At 40.8% G+C, this 23,217-nt stretch overlaps 1 protein-coding gene across 1 annotated transcript in view; it reads right to left on the bottom strand.

Annotated features, from left to right (window-relative positions):
• LOC133505220 (endothelin-converting enzyme-like 1) overlaps positions 1 to 23,217 on the bottom strand; it is a 53,954-nt gene that overhangs the window by 9,040 nt on the left and 21,697 nt on the right. The window contains exons 7-11 of the mRNA XM_061828245.1: positions 5,498 to 5,720; positions 3,461 to 3,559; positions 2,959 to 3,033; positions 1,483 to 1,586; positions 699 to 757 (exon numbers count right to left, since the gene is read on the bottom strand). Coding sequence (XP_061684229.1) covers positions 699 to 757; positions 1,483 to 1,586; positions 2,959 to 3,033; positions 3,461 to 3,559; positions 5,498 to 5,720 — 560 coding nt within the window. The remainder of the gene's footprint in view (positions 1 to 698; positions 758 to 1,482; positions 1,587 to 2,958; positions 3,034 to 3,460; positions 3,560 to 5,497; positions 5,721 to 23,217) is intronic.

Here is a 23,217-nt window from a genome sequence, read left to right as displayed (position 1 = left end):
CTGACCAAATCAATTAGGGGTTCATTTAGGCCGGCTCCCGCTATCAAAGATTGAGGTACTGCTGTCTGTCCAATGTTATTCAATTATCTGGTTTTCCAAGACATGATTAATAACTATGCTTCCAACTTTGCGGGAGAGCGCATTTTAGTTGTAGCCAGCATTACTGTGTGCCAGTGACAAAGCAAGTTTCAGGAAGACATGATTGGATGAGTTTCGTGTGTAAAAACTTTAGATACCTGAACTGCATCCAACAATTAATTTTCTGTGCCAGTTGTCCTCAATGGTGTTACTAGTGAGCTGAAGCCCTGTCCCAGCTGACTTTGTCCAACAGGTGTAATACACCTTAAATTGGTCACCAGTTAATCGCAGGGCATATATAGACAATCACACATTCTCACTAAAGAACAATTTTGAACGTTTTGCGTATTTTTGGGATTTGGGAGGAAGCCGACATACCCAGAGAAAACCACTCGAGTGTGTATGTGCAAAATCTAGAGGCCTGATTTGAACACCCAACCTCTGAAGTAAAAGGCAGCTGTGCTAACTGTGTGTGGTGCCACCAGCCTTGAACTTGCAAAATTCCCACAGACATAAGTCAAAATCTTGTCAAACTCTGTCGCGAATAGTGGAAACAAACACTTAAATTTTCAGGCCGTACAGACAATATTTCTGTTCACCAAGTTTGAGCTTTCACTCACCCATTTGGTTCTTGTTTGGAAGGTAGTAGGCATTTAGGGCCTGTGGGGGGAGAATCCACCTGTGGAGATATCAAATAAACAAGACAGACACACAGACACAGAAATACTGAATAGGATACCAGAACATTCTCTCTCTCATCTCTGTAAAACCCCCTGGTGAGAAGCTTTCAGTGCCTGTGATCCGACAGTCACAGCTCTCTGCACTTGAAAACAAGGACAGTTCCTCTATGCTAATCCACTTGAAGCCAGACCAATCGATTGCCACCAAATTCCCCAAATGACTAACTCTGAGAGTGAGCGATGCCCTTGTTCCTGGAGGGAAAGACGGATGGCTATGCGTGGGCCGTGCGGCGCCGAAGACGATGCGCAACACAAGAAGGAGGAGCATTTATTTATTTCTCAGTGACAAGACAGAGTGAGCCAGCAATGAAAAATGCACTTTTTGGTGATAAAGGAGGAGTGCGTGATTCAACTCTTTAGGGTATTGAGCGTGGGCTAATGGAGCAGTTGTTCCGGGCATCTCGGAATAATAATGTGTGTCAGTGCAGAGAATCACTCAATCCAGGAGCATTGGGCTGCTGTATTTTACAGAAATGAGCTTCATGTTTCACAGCACGTTCCCACTGTCTGGCTGCTGTAGATAAGTAACTAAATGGATCTTCTCCAGCTGTGTGTCAATTTGGAATCTGTTTGTTTGTCACAGTGGTGCGAGCACAGAGGTTTGAAACTAAAAAAAAAAAAAAAAAGGACATCACTGAGGCCAACTCTTAGAGGGGAAACTCACACTGTCTTGTCCACTTCTTCGTGAATCTTCTTGACCGACAGCTTAATGTTAAATTTGATGGTGTTGAGAATGTTCTTGAAGTAGGTTTTCTCATCCACATCAAACTGCAAAACCACAAGACAGGATGAGACCGATTGCTTAGTCTACAGTAACTTGCAGTGGTTAGTTCTTAATATACAGTTTGTAACAACACCTTTCATTTGAAAACCACAAGCCATTGACTCCAATCCTTCTACAGAGTTTACTTCTCTTCCCCTTGCTTGTGCCCAAATTAAAAACACATGTAAAGAAGTGCTATATTGCATACTGTAAGTATAGTCATTTACCCGTTATCCAATTCAATGACTGAAAACTTAACCACTCATAACAAGTGCAACCTTTGCAGTGGAGTGATGAGACAAAACAAAAAAAAAAAAAATGGTTTTTAATCCGTGAAGGCCAATATACTCTTTCGTTGATACAGAGAGGAGGGAAAAGATAATAATCTAGCAAAATACAAAAAGTCCAAAAGAAATTTTGAACGTGTCTCCTACCATTTGAAAAGATTTATTGCGAGTTGGTCTCATCATGTACAACATTTTATTTTGGTTCGGACAAATTGGAAATTCTTTCAATCCTAATAACTAGCATCACAACATGGCAAGATTCATTTAGACATTAAATTAAAAAGTGTCTCACTTTGCTTCTCACTGTTATGATGTTAGGACACAATTATAAAAATGTCTTCATGATGATCATGATGATCAAAAGGATGTCAGAACACATACATGTTTCAGTATCATTGTAGATTATTTCTGTTTTTTATGTGAAAACTTTGCACAGCATCTTTTACAACCAAAACTTTGTTGCGTTGGCTTCCATTACGGTCTTAAGTAAAGGCGTAACATCATAATCCAAAATAAAACAGACGACATCTCACTATTAAGCACAGAAATACCAAATATTGCTGTGGATCTGGTAAAAGGATGAAAAAAAAATCTTAACAGCTGGATAAAGAGCATATTTATTTTCGCCATTGTTGACTTCCAAATATAATTTGCTTTTCCAAAGCCTCTCTTCCTCGCTCTGACCTTGCTTCCATCTGCCTTTTGCTTCATGAGTCTCACTAGGCCACATGTGCCTCTCTTATCTGCACTGTTTCAAATTTTTCTGAGCAGATTACCTCAACCTCACATTTCTGAGTATTTTCTTTAAGCATCACAAATACTGAAATTATGGCAAATGTTTTCTGCAGAATTGATGGCTTCTCCCGTTGCCAGTAACCCATTCTGATCGTACCCAAGTATAGTGTATAGACATTGATTTTGAGCATTGTTCTTGCTTGAATCATCATACCAAATTTCAATGGGTCATTTGCGTGCATTAAAATGCACTTAAATCCATTGAAAATGTCGCCCGAGATTCATGGGAACACTTGATGGAAAATCATTTTTGAAGAAGAAACCAGTGCCAAAAAAGTGAGAGTTTATGACTCACCCCATACTCTCGATCTATGACCTCCGGTTTGACCAGGAAGTCTGGGTATCCTGTCATGACCATCATGTACTTCAGCTGAGACAGAAGAGGAGGAGGAGGAGGATGAGGGGCGAAGTATCAGGGGGAAAGTGAGTTGAAAAAAAAACAACATATTCAATTGACATTTGTGTTTGGAGTCCAGCACACACGTCACCTAATCAAGCAAACCAAGAGAAAGAGGATTACAGAGAAGCCATTTATATTCAGCAAGACCCTATAAAGGGATTATAACTGCACATTGTAAATGTATTAGTAGGGATATCTTGCTGTGCAGACCCTAAATCATCACCACAGAGAGATCCCTATTTTCAAAGTCAAGTCCTCGCCGTTTTCTATCACTTGGTTTCATCTAAGCAGGCAATCGGTCAAAACCCCAGGAGGAAAAGAAAAAAGAAAACCAACAAACAAATCCAAAATAGGACAAGAACTTGAATGTGTGAGTTGGAGAAGTAAACTTTAAAACCTTTGCTCTGGCTGCCTCCTTGGTGGCGTCATCCATCCAGTCGAGCTCCTGCAGTCGCAGGTCCAGGGAATGTTTTATATCCTCTACCAACTCCTCCACCTGGAGGGGTATCACATTTCATTTTACAGTAGGCCCATCTAAAACAAAATTTTTATCACTCAACTTCCTTTTCCTGTAAAGGAGTAGGCTTAGCACAAGAATATAATATTTTTAGCAGATGTCGAAAATATTACGGTTCTTTGACATTAAACCACTGGTGAGCATCCAATTGACTTTTTGGATGTAATAGGTGTGATTAAACAAGAATTAGAGTGTCACTCAGTGGAGCGAAGACGTCCACTGAGACAAAAGTGGAAACAAAGTGCTGATCTCTCCATATGTGTTTATACCTGGACTAGATTGTGGTGGTGTTGTGTGGTGTCGGCAATCCGTGGACTGTGCTGACAAGAAGGAAGAAGTGTTGTGATCCCACACACAAATGCAAAAGACAGCGATCTCTCCACGACATTCCCAGAACGTTAAAATGTCAACAACACAAATCATATTTTAAGAAACGAAAAGTCCCGATGTGCATTTTTATCCAGATTTTACGGTGTCTTGTCACACTTCCACACATGAAAAAAACCTATATGTTTTCCATACTCCTGTAAATACAACAAACAAATAAACTGAAAAAAATGAAAGCAATCAAAACAACGTCTTGTATTTGCACTTCCTCGGTTGTCAGAGGCCATTTTAATGCTAATACCGAGTACGTTTGTTGTTAGGAATGTCTGTTGCTCCATCACATCATGTATCCCTCCATGTTGGGTACTGGGGATGACAAAACACTCGTCTTGAAAGCCGCCTCTTGTTTATCGGCTCGAGCTCCTGAGGCTTTGTTATTCTACTTTAGGCTGTGGCAAAAGTGTCATCTGTCAAGGCTGCGCATCACAACTGGCAACTTTACCCAACTATGTGGGCATCAAACCTTAAAGTAAACTAGCTTTAAACATCTCATATGAAACACTTTCTCAGCCTTTCGTAATCTTTAGTAAATCGGAAGGGCTTATTATTTTTATTATTATTTTGATCAATAACTCCAATATCGAGGAGTAGAATTATATACAGTAATAACAACTTGAAACAAAAACTCACACCAGAGTCTGTAAGAACAAAAATTGAACCAAGGTGAAAACATATTAACTCATTAAGTATTTACATAAGATAAAGCAAATGATGAAAAAGATAATAAATAAAATGTATGCAATTCAAGGCACAAAACCAGATGTGTTAATTAACTAGAAATGAGGCAGTCGGACTTTGTGATTTCTCCCAGAAAAACAACAAAATACTGACATTGATGAAAATACAATGGACCCCCACATACTCACATTTCAGTGGTTTCACAGTATATTCCTGCTTATTCAAATATTTTGGATATTAAAAAAAAACTTCATTACATATTTTAGAATGGCCCTCATTATTCATGGGCGTCCATTGTACTATGTTTAAAAATAAATGAGTATACTGGGATATCATTATCTCTTCAATAGAAACATATGTTTAGACTGAAGTTCCAACTATTTACCAAATGGGATATTAAAACAAGGGTAGGTGAGGTTGAGAGGTTATATTTTCCAAACCACGGTATGTACACAGTGACTGTGTCCAGCTTTTGGCTTTTTATGAAAGAAGTTTGGAAATACTGCTTCGCTCTAAGCGTCGAGTTGACGGACAAGTTACGAGATGATGGGGTTGCATTGGGATGTCAGATGTCATTGGGAACTGTATTCCTGCGCCACAGAATGTCCAAGAGTCTGCGCTAAGAAAAAAAATGCGCAAGGCCAAGGTCAGATTTCACATTCTCTCTTGTTGCCGTAGAAAGTTGTAATGGTTGCACACTGTTCAGATTTCTCTCAGAGCCAAAAGCCCTCGTTTGCCACCGATCATTGGAAACTCGGGCACGTTTGATGCATTGTTAATTTAACAAACGACACACAATGAAAGGTATGCATTCATTATTCCATTCTTTCAGCCTCCAGCTTGCATTCTTACCTTGGCCTTGCTCTGCGAGGAGAAGTGCTGCTGGACGAAGAGTGCTCCCAGGGCCATGCCAAAGTGTTTGTTGGCCTGCGTGAGGCACAGTCTGCCCAGCTCCAGCTGCTGCTCGGTGCCATCAATCTCCCGAGAAAACTCATGGATGGTGCTTCGGAAGGCGGTTGACAGATGTTCACTTAGCGCTGCCACGATGCGCCACAGCATGTAGTTATGGAGAACCCTAAAGTAGAAGGTACAGGAAGCCCACAAAGGAGACTATTATTAGACAAAGCATGCAAATCATGAAAAAAGGATCTCTACGTTTGCAAGAGTTGTTGAAAAAAAACAAACATCAGTGCCTGCTGTTTATTTCCAAGAGTCCACCACACATTCTCTTTTTATTTCAATAACTCTGTTTTTTTCTTTCTGAGTCACATCTCCCCATGAGACTACCACAACATTTCACAAATCATATGACGGTTTGAGAAAAATTAAGAAAAAAATATGATTGGACTACATGTACAGCAATGCATTACACGTTTCTGGTGGATCGAGACAAAGAGATTCAGGGGCATCCGTCTCCCTTTCACTCCCCGGTTGGCGTCACTCGGCTCCAGCCAGCAGACCGACTGCCAGCCGCTCCCAACCAGAAGCTCTGGTCACTCATGGAGGGGTGAGAAACAATCGAGCTGTGAAAACATTAATCCTGATAGTACTTTATTTTCACATTTCCAATTTCCCGCATATGCAACTATACAATGACACTCAAGCCTTTCTTTTCTATTTATGTACAATTACGATGCACATCACTTTCTTTTAACTGTGACTGTTTTTCCAAGTGCTTTGAAAACAAAGTTGAGGTGAGAGTGAAGCGTTTCAAAGCTGTGCAAGTTTTAAGCGTGTATGTACATTGTGAGACGGCCAATGCCTCGTGAAATCAGATAAGAGTCCTTTGATCCCTTTCCTGGCACTTGTATAATTGCAGCAAATCTAATATTAATACATCATTCACCGTGGCTTTATATAATTTCAGTGGACAATAAGTATATTTTGAATACTTTGATCCTGTAAATGCGAGTGCTATGCCTTTACAAAGAGGAAGTTTGCATTCTCCTTAGCCCAAAAACTGAAGAGAATTGTGCATAGAGTCCATTAGACTTACGGATAAGGTATTTAAAGTATCATGAAAAAGTATTTGGCCACTCACCAAATTCTTCTTTTTTCTTCAGTTTATGTTTTATGATCATCAAACAATTGAAACTATCAGATATATATAACTCAAGTACGTAAACCTCAAGTGCATTTTTTAAATGGTTCTAATTGAGTGATTTCTTGATTAAACATCTAGATGTAATTACTTTTTCACACAGGGCCAGTTTACTTTAATTAGTTGTTTTTCCTTAGTAAATAAAATCAAAATTTAAAAATGGCATTTTATGTTAACTTGAGTTATTTTTCAGTTATTCATCAATTTTCTGTACCACTACCACAAAAGCCGCGGGCGTGTTGGATCCAATCCCAGCTGTTTTCGGGCGGGTACACCCTGAAGTATTGGCCAGCCAATATCTTTGGCTGTTATTTAGATTTTTTTCTGATCTTACACATTAAAGTATGGGAAATATGCTAAAAAAAGAGAAGGCGACTAATAGTTTTCAGAGCAATGTATGTACTGTACAATAATGAGACAGTACAAAGAGAAAAGTCAGAATAAGCTCCAGAATTAGTGAATTTCTTTGGGCTTAAGGGTCATCAAAGCGTGTCGTCTCAGATGGATGCTCATATTTGTTTGGCACAGTTTTTACGCCGGATGCCCTTCCTGTAATGTAAATTAATGTAATGTAATGTAAAATTAAAAGCAGCTCTACTGTGGTGTACAATGGCTAATTATTTTGATGTCAGACTTGTTGTTTTCTACTGTAAAAATGACTGATTTGAAAAAGAACAAACAGTTTGCAGTACTGAACAGATTTTTTCCATTGTTGCTTTGGCAGTTCATCTGGCAACATTAGCTCAATTTTATGCTCTCGCTCCCTCTCACACACACACACACACACACACACCACACACACACACACACACACACACACACACACAACACACACACACACACACACACACACAACACACACACACACATGCACACATGTACACACAAGTAGTGAGTCTGGTCAGCAACCTGCTTCTTTATTTAAGTGAATAATGCAAATACTGTTTGTCTAGTTCCCAATTTTTTGGCCAGTTAAAAATTGAAATGGCAGGAGGTGTCTGTGGATTGCCATATATTTTAAAAAAATATATATGGTAAGTGATGATCACGGTGGTGCAGCTGGTAAAACGTTGGCCTCACAGTTCTGAGGACCTCGGTTCGATTCCAGCCCCGCCTGTGTGGAGTTTGCATGTTCTCCCCGTGCCTGCGTGGGTTTCCTCCGGGCACTCTGGTTTCCACCCACATTCCAAAAACATGCAACATTAATTGGACACTCTAAATTGCCCCTAGGTGTGATTGTGAGTGCGGCTGTTTGTCTCGATGTGCCCTGCGATTGGCTGGCAACCACTTCAGGGTGTATCCTGCCTCCTGCCCATTGACAGCTGAGATAGGCTCCAGCACTCCCCGCGACCCTCATGAGGATAAGCGTCATAGAAAATGGATGAATGGATGGATGGTGATCATGCTGAAAGAAGTATGTTAGAATTGTATATGAGGGCTCCAGAACAGTGGTGACGTATGCCGTATGTGTGACAAAAGATTTTAAGGTGGAGTTGGGACTGCATCAGAGATCAGCTTTGAGCCCCTTCCTGTTTGCTGTAATGGATGGATAGATCACTAATCCAGAGCAAAGGTGAGTGTGGCAAGGAAGTGAAGAAATGGGTCCAAGCAGGTTGGAACAACTGGCGGAAGGTGTCTGGTGTGTTATGTGACAGAAGAGTCTCTGCTTGGATGAAGGGCAAAGTTTATAAAACAGTGGTGAGGCTGGCCATGATCAGAATCAGAATCAGCTTTAATGGCCAAATGTGTAAAACACACAAGGAATTTTTCTCTGGCAGTCGGTGCTGCCCGGTACGACAATCACAACAAAGAACAAGGAACAACATAGCAACAAGAACAAGACATTTCTTTTTATAAGAACTATTCCTTATAAGATCTGCAAGATGGAAATTCTATATTGATAAGTGTGTTGACAATGTCAATTGTGCAAAGGGAGAAGTTTAAAGTGACGGATCGTGTGGTTACTATATATATATATATATATATATATATATATATATATATATATATTAATAACACCAATACTGATTGGACCAGCAGTGATGAGAGTGAGTGTCCTAACATGACACAAGGTGGAAAAATAGTAGGTTTTGACTTTCATTGGTCTGATGCACTGAGTAGAGATAGTGGCACTGAAGAGACAACAAGAAGCAGAACTTGATGTGGCAGAAATGAAGATGTTGAGGTTCTCTATGAGTGAGCAGGTTGGATAGGATTCAAAATGAGCTCATTCGAGGGACAGCCAAAGTTGGATGTTTTGGAGACAAGATACGAGAGAGCAGATTTCGATGGTGTGGACATGTCCAGATGCGAAAAAGTGAGTATATTGGTAGAAGGGTGCTGAGAATAGAGCTGCCAGGCAAACGAGCAAGAGGAAGAGCAAAGAAGAGGTTAATGGACAGTGGGTGTTAGAGAGGAGGATGCACGAGATAGGCTTTTTTAAAGATGAAGTCAAAGATTACTCTTTACTTAATTTTTTTTTACTAAGTACATTTTTATTCATAATCAAGTTCATATTTGGAGGGCTACTTTTGACATTTATTCAAGTCATTATTCTCAAGCAACAGTACTCCTACTTCAAGTACTCCTTCTTTCTTCTTTTCTTTTTGGCTAATCTAATCCTATGCAATCTGCTCCCTCCTAGCGAGAACTACAACATCTTCATTTCTGCCACCTCCAGTTCAGATTCCTGTTGTTTCTTCAGTGCCACTGTCTCTAATCCGTACATCATGGCCGGCCTCACCACTGTTTTGTAAACTTTGCCCTTCATCCTAGCAGACACTCTTCTGTCACATAACACACCAGACACCTTTCGCCAGCTGTTCCAACCTGCTTGGACCCGTTTCTTCACTTCCTGACCGCACTCTCCATTGCTCTGTATTGTTGGCCCCAAGTATTTGAAGTCGTCGACCCTCGCTATCTCTTCTCCCTGTAGCCTCACTCTTCCCCCTCCACTTTTCTCATTCACGCACATATATTCTGTTTTACTTCGGCTAATCTTCATTCCTCTCCTTTCCAGTGCATGTCTCCATCTTTCTTATTGTTCCTCCACCTGCTCCCTGCTTTCACTGCATATCACTATATCATCTGCGAACATCATGGTCCAAGGGGATTCCGGTCTAACCTCATCTGTCAGCCTATCCATTACCACAGGAAACAGGAAGATGCTCAGAGCTGATCCCTGATGCAGTTCCACCTCCATCTGAAAATATTCTGTCATACCTACGGCACACCTCACCACTGTTCTGGAGCCCTCAGACATGTCCTGTACTATTCTAACATATTTCTCAGTCGCGCCAGACTTACGCACGCAGTACCAAAGTTCCTCTCTTGGTATTCTGTCATAGACTTTTTCTAGATCCACAAAGACACAATGTAGCTCCTTCTGGCCTTCTCTGTACTTTTCCACTAGCATCATCAGGCCAAATAATGCTTCTGTTAAAAATGGGAACTAGCACACTTTCTTTTTCTTCAGGCATGTTCTCACCCGCTAGTATTTTGCTGAATAAGTTGGTCAAAAACTCTACAGCCACCTTTCCAAATTGTTTCCATCGCTCCACAGGTATGTCATTCGGACCAACTGCCGTTCCATTTTTCATCCTCTTTAGTGCCTTTCTAATTCCCCCCTTACTAATCATTGGCACTTCCTGGTTCCTTCACACTTGCCTCTTTTACTCTTTCTTCTGTCTCATTTTCTTCATTCATTAAGTTCTCAAAGTATTCTTTCCATCTATTTAGCACACTACTGGCACCAGTCAACACATTTCCATCTCTATCCTTAATCACCCTTACCTGCTGCACATCCTTCCCATTTCTATCCCGCTGTCTGGCCAACCTGTAGAGCTCCTTTTCACCTTCTTTCGCATCCAACCTGGAGTACATGTTGTCATATGCTTCTTGTTTAGCCTTCGTCATCTCTACCTTTGCCCTACGTCGCATCTCAATGTATTCCTTTCACCTCTCCTCAGTCCTCTCAGTGTCTCACTTCTTCTTTGCTAATCTCTTTCCTTGAATGAGTTCCTGTATTTTGGGGGTCCACCACCAAGTCTCCTTCTCCACTTTCTCAACAGAAGACACACCAAGTACTACTCCTGCCTGTCTCTCTGATCACCTTGGCTGTAGTAGTCCAGTCTTCTGGGAGCTTCTCCCATCCATCGAGAGCCTGTCTCACCTCTTTCCAAAAGGCCATACAACATTCAGCTCCCACCACATGGTTCTCTGCTCTACCTTTGTCTTCTTAATATTCTACCTACCACCAGAGTCATCCTACACCCCACCCTCCTATGCTGTTGAGGTACACTCTCCCCTACCACTACCTTACAGTCAGTAACCTCCTTCAGATTACATCGTCTGCACAAAATATAATCCCCCTGTGTGCTTCTACCTCCGCTCTTGTAGGTCACTCTATGTTCCTGCCTCTTTTGGAAAAAAAGTGTTCACTACTGCCATTTCTATCCTTTTGCAAAGTCCACCACCATCTGCCCCTCAAACTTCCCTTCCCGGATGCCGTACATACTCATCACTTCTTTGTCGCCCCTGTTTCCTTCATCAACATGTCCATGACAATCTGCACCAATCACAACTCTCCCTCTATCTGAGATGCTTCAAACCATTTCATCTAGTTCCTTCCGAAATTTCTCTTTGAACTCTAAGTCACGTCTTACGTGTGGGGCATAGCCGCTTATCACTTTATACATAACACCCTCAATTTCAAATTTCAGCCTTATCACTTGATCTGATACTCTTTTAACCTCCAAGAGACTCTTAGCCAGCTCTTCCTTTAAAATAACGCCTACTCCATTTCTCTTCCCAACTACTCCATGGTAAAATAATTTAACCCTGCTCCTAAACTTCTAGCCTTACTCCCTTTCCACCTGCTCTCTTAGATGCACAATATACCTCAATCAATATATCAACCTTTCTCCTAATCATCATGTCAACCAACTCTTGAGCTATTCCTGTCATAGTCCCAACATTCAAAGTCCCTACACTCAGTTGTAGGCTCTGTGCATTCCTCTTCTTCTTCTGCCAATGAATCTGCTTTCCTCCTCTTCTTTTTTGTCTTCTTCTTTGCAGCCCTATGGTGGCACAAGCCAGTGCAATCTGTAGGCTGGTCCCAAGCCCGGATAAATGCAGAGGGTTGCATCAGAAAGGGCATCTGGCGTAAAACTATGTTAAACAAATCTGAGTGTTCATTTTACTTCAAGCACAATATATACACATGACAATATCTTCCTACTATTGCATGTAGCGAGATAAAGAACACAGCATTACAAGTACAAATCAATATGATGCAAAGTTCTCTGATAGTATCAATGAAATTTCAGAATGTATCTTTTTGATTTTATCATTATTTATACACGTAAGGCAACTGAGAACAAAATGATTCTCATCCCTGGCTGAAAACACAGAATGAGAATTGCTCATCCTTTGTCTCTCATGTACCTCATGTTGTGGTTACTCTATGTATCTTGGCCTACGGATAGGACACATCAAGGAAAAGTGGTTGATAAATTACAACCTGACAATGCCACAGAGACAGTCTGGACCAAACTTACTTTTTAGCTCTTCAAGTCTCTCAAGAGTGTAAGTAGTGGGAAACAAACGACAATGAATTAAAACAAATGGAGAATTGTCAGGTTCAGTCTAGTTCAGTGCAGCAGGAAGAGTCACTACAAGAGAAAGGGAATTATTCATTTATGCATTCAAGTTGCGTCTTCTCTCAGATGACAAAATGCTGGTATGCTCTTGTGCCCTACTCTGCTGGGTGCACTCCTTCAATGTGCTGTGAGGGACAGACATCCCACTCCCATTGTGAGGATTCATCTGAGGCGCAAGGCATGTTGTTATGGTTTCCACCCTGATTTTATTTTCCCCTTGTATCTTGGTATGGAATCGGAAGAGGCTGGCGCCAGTACCTGAAGGCCCTGCCAATAGAGTATGTACATGTGTTGGAAATGGAATCAGTGGGAAAATGTAAAGGAAGCCATTTTAGGAGATTGGAGACTGGAAATGATAGATTATGGGTTCCAAAGGAAGTTCGACATAACTAGAATATATTTAAAGTACTGTATCAATCTGCAATTTATATCTAAATTTACACATTCAGTACACACACACATTATTTGCATTATTGAAATAATGTATTTTGACCAATTCAGTGTTGAACAATTGGCCTCATTCCCCCACTTGTTTCTTTTCTGTTCTTATGTGCTACATTGTTGAACAACATCATTTTTTAACTTTCTTGAATACGTACATTTGTATATTAGGATTTGATTTTATTGAGAGTAAGAGTATTAATGAGTGCAATTTACTAGTGTTTCTTTACCGTGTTTGAAGGAGATGTCTTCATGGAAATTCTGAACTGCAGACATTTTTTTTGTACTTGCACGAGTATATCTATTTTCTTAATAATTGTAATGTGAGGACGAGTAGCTTGGAAAAAGAATGGATGGATGTAATTGCCTACAGGCTGCTCCTAATAAGATGAGGTAAAGAACCTTCATTATCCATAGTAAGACAAGAGATGTTCACATTAAAAAATTAGGTGGCAAAAGAAAAAAATCTGGACCATGTTTGGCTTATTTCTTCCCAACCGAACATGAAAGACAAGAAGTCATATAATTATTAGCTGCCACATGAACTTCTGATTTTCCACACTCCTGTGATCACCAATAAAACACAGACGAAACACCTTCATTTATACTCTTCAATTAAACTAATATATGCACATGTTTTTGGACTTTAGGAATGAGGAATGAAGATGAGCCGTAGTAAAACAGGATACATGTGCGTGAATGAGAGGGGTGAAGGAGGAAGAGTGATGCTCCAGGGAGAAGAGATGGCGAAGGTGGATGACTTCAAATACTTGGGGTCAACTATACAGAGCAATGGACTGTGTGGTAAGGAAGTGAAGAAACCGGTCCAAGCAGGTTGGAACAGTTGGCGGAAGGTGTCTGGTGTTCTATGTGACAGAAGAGTATCTCCCAGGATGAAGGGCAGAAATTTATAAAACAGTGGTGAGGCCGGCCATGATGTAGGGATTAGAGATGGTGGCACTGAAGACACAACAGGAAGTAGAACTTGAGGTAGCAGAAATGAAGATGCTGAGGTTCTCGCTCGGAGTGACCAGGTTGGATAGGATTAGAAATGAGCTCATTCGAGGGACAGCCAAAGTTGGATGCTTTGGAGACAAGGTGAGAGAGAGCAGACTTCAATGGTTTGGACATGTTCAGACCCGAGGGAGTGAATATGATGGTAGAAGGGTGCTGAGGATGGAGCTGCCAGGCAAAAGAGCGAGAGGAAGACCAAAGAAAAGGTTGATGGATGTTGTGAGGGAGGACATGAGGACATTGGGTGTCAGAGAGGAGGATGCACGAGATAGGCTTAAATGGAAAAAGATGACACGCTGTGGCGACCCCTAATGGGACAAGCCGAAAGAAAAAGAAGAAGAAGTTTTTGGACTGTAGGAAACAGTAGTAACTGGAGCATCAAAGCACAAGCTTAAAACCCAGGCCTAGCCTGCAGAGATACAGCAGGCTTTATAAAACATTTTACATAAAACATCTTTTCACACCACTTTTCCAACTTTACTTCCACTTAAAAGGTCAAGACCTCCTTCTTGATGACATGTATATGTGTCATCATGTACATTTGCGATAATGGAGTAACAGCGGAATGTACGGATCAACCAGTCGGTCTTAATTAGTGAAGGAGCGAGGGCTCATTAGCTGAATGGATTTTAATGAGGCTAGTTAGAGAAATGAAAAGACACTGTCCTCCCATTAACAAAGGTAATGACCCTGAAGGGTAATGGGTGGAGATTGAGAGCCTCCTATAGTCCAAACCTGCAATAGCATAGAATGTTCAGGCAACAAATACAAATACGTTTACATACTGCTGTGAGATCATTTACAATGTTACACATTTTCGAAGGGGAAAACCACTCAACTACGCTCTGCAACTGCTCAGTCAAAAGTGAAAGAGTCAAAGTGTTATGTTTGAGTACAGGCTTTTATCTAAAGTACCTTTGTGTAACAGATGAGCTCTAAAGATTCATTTGCGAGCATGAGTGCTAAAATGAAGGCTAAAGCACCTTGAAATCTGATGTTTGCTGAACCGCAATTTATGTTATGACTTGACTATGTGTGTATTTTGAAATCAGGACAATACACAGCATACAAATAATTGAAAACACACAATCCTAAGCTGAAAGGGCCGAAACATATACGGTAAAGTTCATATAAGGGCAATAATATGGAGTCAACATGAATTTGACCATACAGTACTCTCCCGCCCCAAGCTTGGACCGCCATTAATTGGCAAACCATTAAAAATGACACACTGGCGTGCCAAGCTCGCCTTCACACACCCTTGAGAGTGATGAACAGAAGGAGCAGACGGAGCAGGAGCAGTGCTGAGTGGAGAAATGTGTGTGAGCGATTCTGGGGTTGTCATTATGCTTTCTCCTCCATTGGAGGTTTGCTCATCTGGCTAATGGGATCGGCTGCAGTCACCGCAATGGCTGGAGAATGCATAGAGTTGGCTGTACAGAGGGAAAGGAAGACAAGTAAATTGGCCGAGGAGGATGAGATGGAGGTGTGATTGCTCTTAGGTAGACTTACATATGACTGAATGCCACAAATGTGAGAAAATGAACACTGGGGCAGTGTGAGAAGTAAGGAGCCTGGCTCATTGAGACTTAAGGTGTTAGGGCCTATTTCTGTCCAGCAAATTGTCAGTGGAACCTTTGGTCACAGGGTGACTGATTAATTGATCGGTTATAGCTGGTGAAAAGAAGGAAAGTGGTAGAGTGCCATTTGAGAAGTCTTCCTCAACTTTTATAAATCATTTTGAGAAAAAACTGGAGGGATGAAGCCCACTTATTCTCATTCCTTTACCAAACTCAAGTGAGGGACAGAGAATATATAAATCGAAATTTGAAAGGCAATACCATATGTCCCAGCTTGGGATTTCCTGATCCAATCACGTGATTAAAAATTCGGGTGGATCACATGAACTTTCAGCTGAAAAAGATCCACTTTTTGACAGATTTAAACGTCACAAAGCGGCAAATTAATTCAAATTTACAAAAAACTTGCCAAATGGAAGAGTAAAAGTTTCATTTTATATTGTACAATGTAACTTCCGTTTTGTTTTATATTACGTGTTTAAGATGTGTGTGTGCGTGTGCATGTGTTTGTGCATAATGCACACAAAGACAGTGAGCCTTGATTCCACAACTTGGACCGCCCACCCTCTGTACAAGATGAAAGACACAGTACTTCTATATAAATCTGCAAAGCCCAAAATAGAGCCACCTCACTCACCAACGAGTCGAGAGAATGTCAGACAGGTTTGTAAGTGTGACACATTCAAATGTCTTGACTTCAAATACTAGTTTAAAAGTGTAAATTATTTTGTGTCACGCAAGGAAGGTGATAAATCATGAGTGTAGTTTGTAGATAAGTGCAGTCACGCGCTTGACGCATACCACCGACCCGGCACTGTCATGATTGCCTAGAGACAAGCTTTTACGAAACTAATAAATAACACATTTATCATATATACATATTATTATACTATATATATTATACATATATTTATCGTGTATGCATGCCAATCCCCCATATCATGTTCAAATTTACATGCCATTCCACTGAATTGGTGCTAATTGGTTTCTCAGGAAATAAAATATATAAGTGCACCACATAATTACATGAAAATATTATTAAGCATCCTTCAGACAGATCTGTAATTTGATAGCAAAAATTCTACTTGCATAAATGTTATGTATCTATATTTTCTCTACTATTTTCTAGTAACATGTTAGAACCCCACTTTAAAAAAAAAGAAGATCAATTTAGAGCTAAAAAAGACTGCATTTGTGACTGGCCCACACGACACCCATAGACACACACATACAAACTGGCTCTAGGGACGAGGGATGTCACCTCTCTGGCAGGGAAGGATGCCGAGCTGGTGTGTGAGGTCAAGCCTGCACACACAGAGCTTGGGCTCTGGTACCAATCCTCTTCAGAGGGGTTAGACTCTCTTCCTCTCTGGAATTGCACATGGTGAGAGGCACTGAGCAGGCGTGGGTATTTATTGCCCCCCGGCTCGGCGCCTGTATGTTGGTGTTCACCCCTGTGGACAAGAGGGTAACCTTCCTCTGCCTTCGGGTGAGATGACAGGTCATGACTGTTATTTGTACCTATGCACCACCATCTGATTCAGATGCCGCCGGGTGCCTCCCTGGTGAGGTGTTCTGGGCATGTTCTTCTGGAAAGAGACCCCAGGGATGACCCAGGGCACACTGGAGAGACTACGTCTTGTGGGTAGCCTGGGAACGTTTCGGGATCGGGATGAAGTGTTGGATGAAGTGGGAAAGGGAAGTCTGGGCATCCCTGCTAAAGCTACTGCTCCCGCAACTCGACCTCGAATAAGCAGTAGACGATGGATGGATAGATGTATATACAGTAAATATCCATACTCATTCATTCATCCATTCTCTGAGCCACTTATCCTCATGGGGGTCACGCGAGTGCCGGGACCAATCCCAGCTGACATCGGGCAGGATGGAGGGTACACCATGAAGTGGTTGCCAGCCAATCACAGGCACATAGAGACAGACAACAGCCGCACTCACAATCATACCGAGGGGTAATTTAGAGTCTCCAATTAATGCATGTTTTTGGGATGTGGGAGGAAACCAGAGTGCCCGGAGAAAACCCACGCAGGCACGGGGGAGAACATGCAAACTCCACACAGGTGGGCCAGGATTTGAACCCCGGTTCCTCAGAACTGTGAGGCTAACGCTCTACATCCACTGTGCCGCCATATATAAATCTACAGAGGCATGGTTGGACATGTGTGGTGTTGACTAACTCAAGACCTCTGACCTCTGGAATATTAAAAACCCCATCCCTAAACCCTATCCAACATCTGTGATATCTGACCTCCTAAATGTTCTTCAGGCTGAATGGACACAATGGTCCACAAATTCCCAAGTGAATGAGGGGTGGCCACAGTTCATTTGCTCACGCACTGCCTGAAGCCAAAGACCTATGCCGTGAGGTGATTTCAATCTTGTTGATTCTCAGTCTTTAATAGATTACTATTGGGGGGTAATGATTCACTCCCCAATTCGATTTATAGTTTTACGACCCAACAGCATTGATCTGCGCTCGGCTCGATGGCCTTTCAGATAAAAATATATTTCTCTAAAGATCATTTTGAAAGGTAATCAATACATTGTATCATTATATCGAAGGAAATACCATATTGGATTTACTCACAACAGACTTTATATGGGCGTGTGTCTTTGTTTCTCATCTAGGTGCATGTTGAGTTTAAACTGCAAGCTATAAATTACAGGGAGGAACATAGAAATTGAGCAGGAACTTCAACCGTAAACAGGGCGTTCAAAGTGAGGTTGTGAGCGGTATGAGAACGATGGATGACAGATGATGAACACAGCTTCACTTAGACTGGGAGGCAGTCTCGGGCGAGTTATGCATCAATTTGTCAATGGATAGTGGATGCTTGGGCGAATATACTCAGTTCCACTGTTGTTCCAAAAGCCAACATAATTTCTGAGAAGCTGTGGAGCAACGAGAATGACTGACAATGACGAGAGGGAACCTGGCGTGTCTGATGGAAACTTACCCAGCTGTTCATTACAGATACAGAAAACCAGGATTTTGATGGATTTGTGGATGAGGATGAGTACAAAAATAATGCGAATATGGATACTGTAAAATACTTCATTAAAGTACAACTGAACTCAGTTTGGCTCTCACTACATTTTTTAAATAGCGTGCATGCATGCCACTGTATGTTTTAAGCTAGTGTCTCTATATATACAGCAATATGCTTTGCAGCGCTAAACATGTATAAACAGCGTTTGAGGTGCATGCTTTGTCATTTCTTCGGTCATTGTTTCTGTTGTTTTGTTGTCTGGTGGTTGTGCTTTTCTATTTGCTGTGGTGTAATAATTTCCGTTCGGTGTGACATGGTTGGTGAGGACGTCGTGTTGACTGGTGACTTGCTTACACCAGTCGTAGTTGGAAAAAAAAAAGGTATACGCTTGTTCTGCTTATAAAAATAAAGGTACACTTGTGCTTCACTGTCTCGTGAGCGCAACCATGCCTGCACCCAATAATATGGTATGTTTCATGTATATGTTAGATTCTGAAATTGCACCCACAACCGACACTGTGCCTTTTAATACGATGCGACTTATGGTCATGAAAATACAGAATAAGGAGGAACTTGAGAGGAAAGAAGTCAAATAGATGCTGATGTCATGCCTCACTTTAGTGTGTCACAAGTGTTTATTGATTTGTTTGCTAGCGCTCTATGTATTTTTAAAGTATTGCTAAAAGCTTTTCCTCATGGAAATTTCAGGGATGCTTCATTTCTAGCCATTACTATTTGACTGTTTGGAACAGAGCTTATCAAACTTTTTGGGTCCAGAGGCAACTTACAGTGGAGAATTTTTTTCTAAGGACCCTCTCATAATTCCAGCACCAGCTTCATTTACAGAACAAAGGTGACCATTATCAGACAACTAAGGATATTAGATAAAAATTAGATAAAAATATTAGATAAAAAGACCATCCCACCAAGTGATGGCCCTGACATTACACCCTCTAGCGGTGTAACGTCAAATTGTTATGACCCAGCACTCTCCACTATGCAAATATTTATTTCACACTCACACGAGTTGAGTTTTTGGCTCAAAAGATACCAAACTGATTTCAAGCAACTAAATCGCTTTGAGTCGTATATATTTAAATGAAGAAATATCCTCCTTGAATCAAATCGACAACCACAAATTCTGATACAAATTAAACTGTTGTTGAAATGTAATGTTATTACCCTAATAGCTATACTGGAAGACCTGACAGACAATACCTACCAATGAGTACAGTTAGACTTGACACCATGTATAACACAAGCTTAGATTTATAGATAATGCAATATACTTTCTATGATTCATCAGCAGCAACTCCTCACCATGTTAGCCAATGAAGTAATCACGCCGACCATGACCCTCAACTCACACAATAAATGTGGGAGTAGGTATGGACAACAGTGCACTACAAAACTGTATTTGTACAGGTGAGTTATTGTCCATTTTTTCCAGACCATTTGGTGATTAGAAGTAGAATTACGTTATCTGTAAGAATTTCAATAACATTTCCAAGCTTTAGGTTACCCTCAACTCGTCCTCAAATAGACTGAAATATACTGTATTGAATCACTCATGACTGCTTAGTTTAGAGGTAAACACACCAACATGTTTGAATGCTCAAATCCATATCTCTAGATGCCACTGCAATGACAACATCTGCCAACAGTATACAACACACAGTTCCTCCTGTGTCACGATTCATGGTGGCACATTTATGAACAAAATGGTGCTCATGACAAACACGGCACTTTCGTGGCGTTCATGTTGCAAACTGTATACAAAGCAGAAAATAAAATGCTACATGGTAAAAAAAACTAAAGTCCAAACAAACATGTGTATGTCAATACGGTAGTTCAGTCTGAGAGGATAATTAGGAGAGTTTGGGGGTCTGCATTCAGCTGAAACTAAAAACCATTATTGCATTGATGCTACGCTGGACATTAGGGTACTGGACCAGGGTATTATGGTTCTGGTAGTTCATCCAGAACATGTTTGGAATTACTTTTTCCAATAATTGGTACATAAAACAGTCAACCTTATTAAATGAGGGGTTTAATTTTCTACCTTTCTGCGCAAAGGCCCTGAATGTTTTGTGCATTTGGCGAAGGACTACTCCTGCTCGCCAATTGGAACAGCTTGAGAGATTTGTTAAAGATGCTACAATACATTAAGAGGCACCGTAACACGTTTGTAATTGAATCCCCTCTAACAGCTGAGATTTTGTTTTTCTGATTAAAAGTGAAGCAACATTGTAACAGTAATCTCTTCAACTTTTGCTGGACAACCCTTCTCAAATTCGTCACTGTAAAAAAAAACAAACAAACAAACAAAAACATTTAATGGCATCACTCAAGGAGGATCCTGCACTGGAAGTGTTGAGCTACACATGTTGCACGTTCGATTTCAACCCCATAGACACCAATGGCTTGTGTCAAGCCCGGATTAAAAAAATTATGGGTTGTGTTAGGTAGGGGATCAAATGTAAAAACTGTGCCAATCAAATTATGCGAGTGACTTCCTGTGGCACCCCCTGATTGGAGATGCTGTTAGTTGCAATAATAACAACTCCTCGATGGGCATCCTACTCATGTACTGTCGGTACTTTCAGTGGTCTTGAAGTTAATCGAATCTCATAGTTATATAGCATGTTGCTTGAAAGTTCATGGAAGTGAAGAGGAGAAGCTGCAAAATGTTTAACCCATCATCAGAAACCCAACATTTAAAATCTTTCTAATTAAAAGACAAGCTAGTTTCCATTTATCTTGAAAAAAAATCTGCATACAGTATGTAGCTGGCTTTAAAGTCAAACTTTTCTTGATTCAAATCTCTGCTTCAGCAGGGTTTGTATGTTGTCCCTGTGGTTAAATAGTATTTCCTCACACTTCGAAGATATGCATGAAGGGTAAATTAAAGACTCTGATGTGTTAATTGTTCCGAATGTCAGTGTGAATGGTTCTTTGTCTACAGGTGGCCTGCAATAGTCCCGCGACCTGGCCAGAATGTACCATCCATCTTGCACAGTCAACTGGCACAAGCTCCATCTTAACTAAGACCTTTTGAGGACAAGCTGCTAAGAAAATTGAAGGGAACTGTAATTTAATGAGCTAAAATTAAATTTACATCTTGCTGAACCAAGTTAATGATATTTTGGTTGGTGTTGCCATTTATCCATTTTCCAAGCCGCTTATCCTCACAAAGGTCGCAGGAGAGAACATTTAAAGTTTAAAACCTTTTGCTCAGATCATGAAAAATGTCATGCCTTAAAATGAAAGCTTTCCTCCCTTTAGTGTGGATGTACAACTTTTCAAGCGCTGACATTGATACTTCCATTGGAAACTGTCTGAGGGACTGAATAGGAACAGACTAAGGGCTTTTCACACTGGATTTAGGAAGGCCGTCTGAAGCACTTGAATTTCCTATTTATTGTGTGTGTGCTGAGGGGGCGTCAGAGTATTTGGAAATTTTGGCGTCCAATGCTCAGCGTCACCTCTTTGGATGGAAAAAGGTTATACTGTATTCTGGAACGATGACGTTACATTAAAATGCTCCTCCTAGCCAGAGAGGCTGCCAGAGTGATTTCTGAGAGCTATTTGGGCGGACTTGTACCATAAATGGTAAGGGCAACATGGAGGATGCTCAAATACAAGTGATTTCTCTTTGCCCCCAAATCTTTCATGAGCCTGACATATACCTCACAGCGCTCTTTGTAAGATTGTAGCTCACCAACAAGCCTAAAAAAGACAGCAAGATTTTGTCTAGGTACAGTTTGCTTCTTTAGTTGGAAACACTGGTTAACTTTCTGATTGGCTGCTATGTCAGCACATTCAAATATGTGATTTCCACACCCCTCTGCATTCGACATTGCCCTTTAGATGCCGGTGTCTTTCACACTGAGCAAGTGAAGGGTAAAAAGGCCTTAATGTAGCAGGATGTCAAATAAATGACCAGTTTTAACATTAAGTATTTCTTTAGGGGTATACTTATTGGTGTACTGTACACTATTATTTTTGTTCTTTGAAGTCTTAAAAGCGCTGGAGTATATTGTAGATGGCTGATATATACAGTACAGTCTATAGTATGTATGTATGTAGGAGTATGACACATATGACATATATACATTATTCCAAATTATAAGTGAAACAAGCAGTTACCGGAAAAAAAACACAATTTTTATCATATACTGTATGTTATAACTCTGCTTCTCCTGACAGTAAATTTTCTTTGAAATTACTTTTTTAAAACTCATTCCTTTCTAGCCTCATCTAATGCCTGTAATTACATTTTTATTATTAATTTAGAAAGTCTCAGTAATAAAGAGAATTATCCAATTATACACTGTACAGACTGAAGGCGAGTGTGTCAATCATTTTCTCATGTAGTTGCATTCATACCAGAAGGAAGCTCTGGGAAAAATGGCAGACACGGAAACATTTGACGACTTTCCCTCGTTTGCCAACAACTTGGTCTTCTGAGACAAGAAAACACAAGCACACACAATAGACTTAGTATTCGTACGGACCTCGGCCTGTGACAGAATCTATTCATTGGTCCATCCATCCATCCATCCATCCATCCATCATCCATCCATCCATCCATCCATCCATCCATCCATCCATCCATCCATCCATCCATCCATCCATCCATCCATTTTCTTAGCCACTTATCCTCACAAGGGTCACGGGAGTGCTGGAGCCTATCCCAGCTGTCAGGAGGCGGGGTACACCCTGAAGTGGTTGCCGGCCAATCGCAAGGCACATTGAAACAAACAGC

This window comes from Syngnathoides biaculeatus, chromosome 8 (genome assembly GCF_019802595.1).
Source record: "Syngnathoides biaculeatus isolate LvHL_M chromosome 8, ASM1980259v1, whole genome shotgun sequence".
In the NCBI taxonomy this organism is placed as follows: Eukaryota; Metazoa; Chordata; class Actinopteri; order Syngnathiformes; family Syngnathidae; genus Syngnathoides; species Syngnathoides biaculeatus.
Note: the sequence above shows the minus strand (reverse complement) of the source record. Positions and strands in the feature narration are given on the sequence as shown.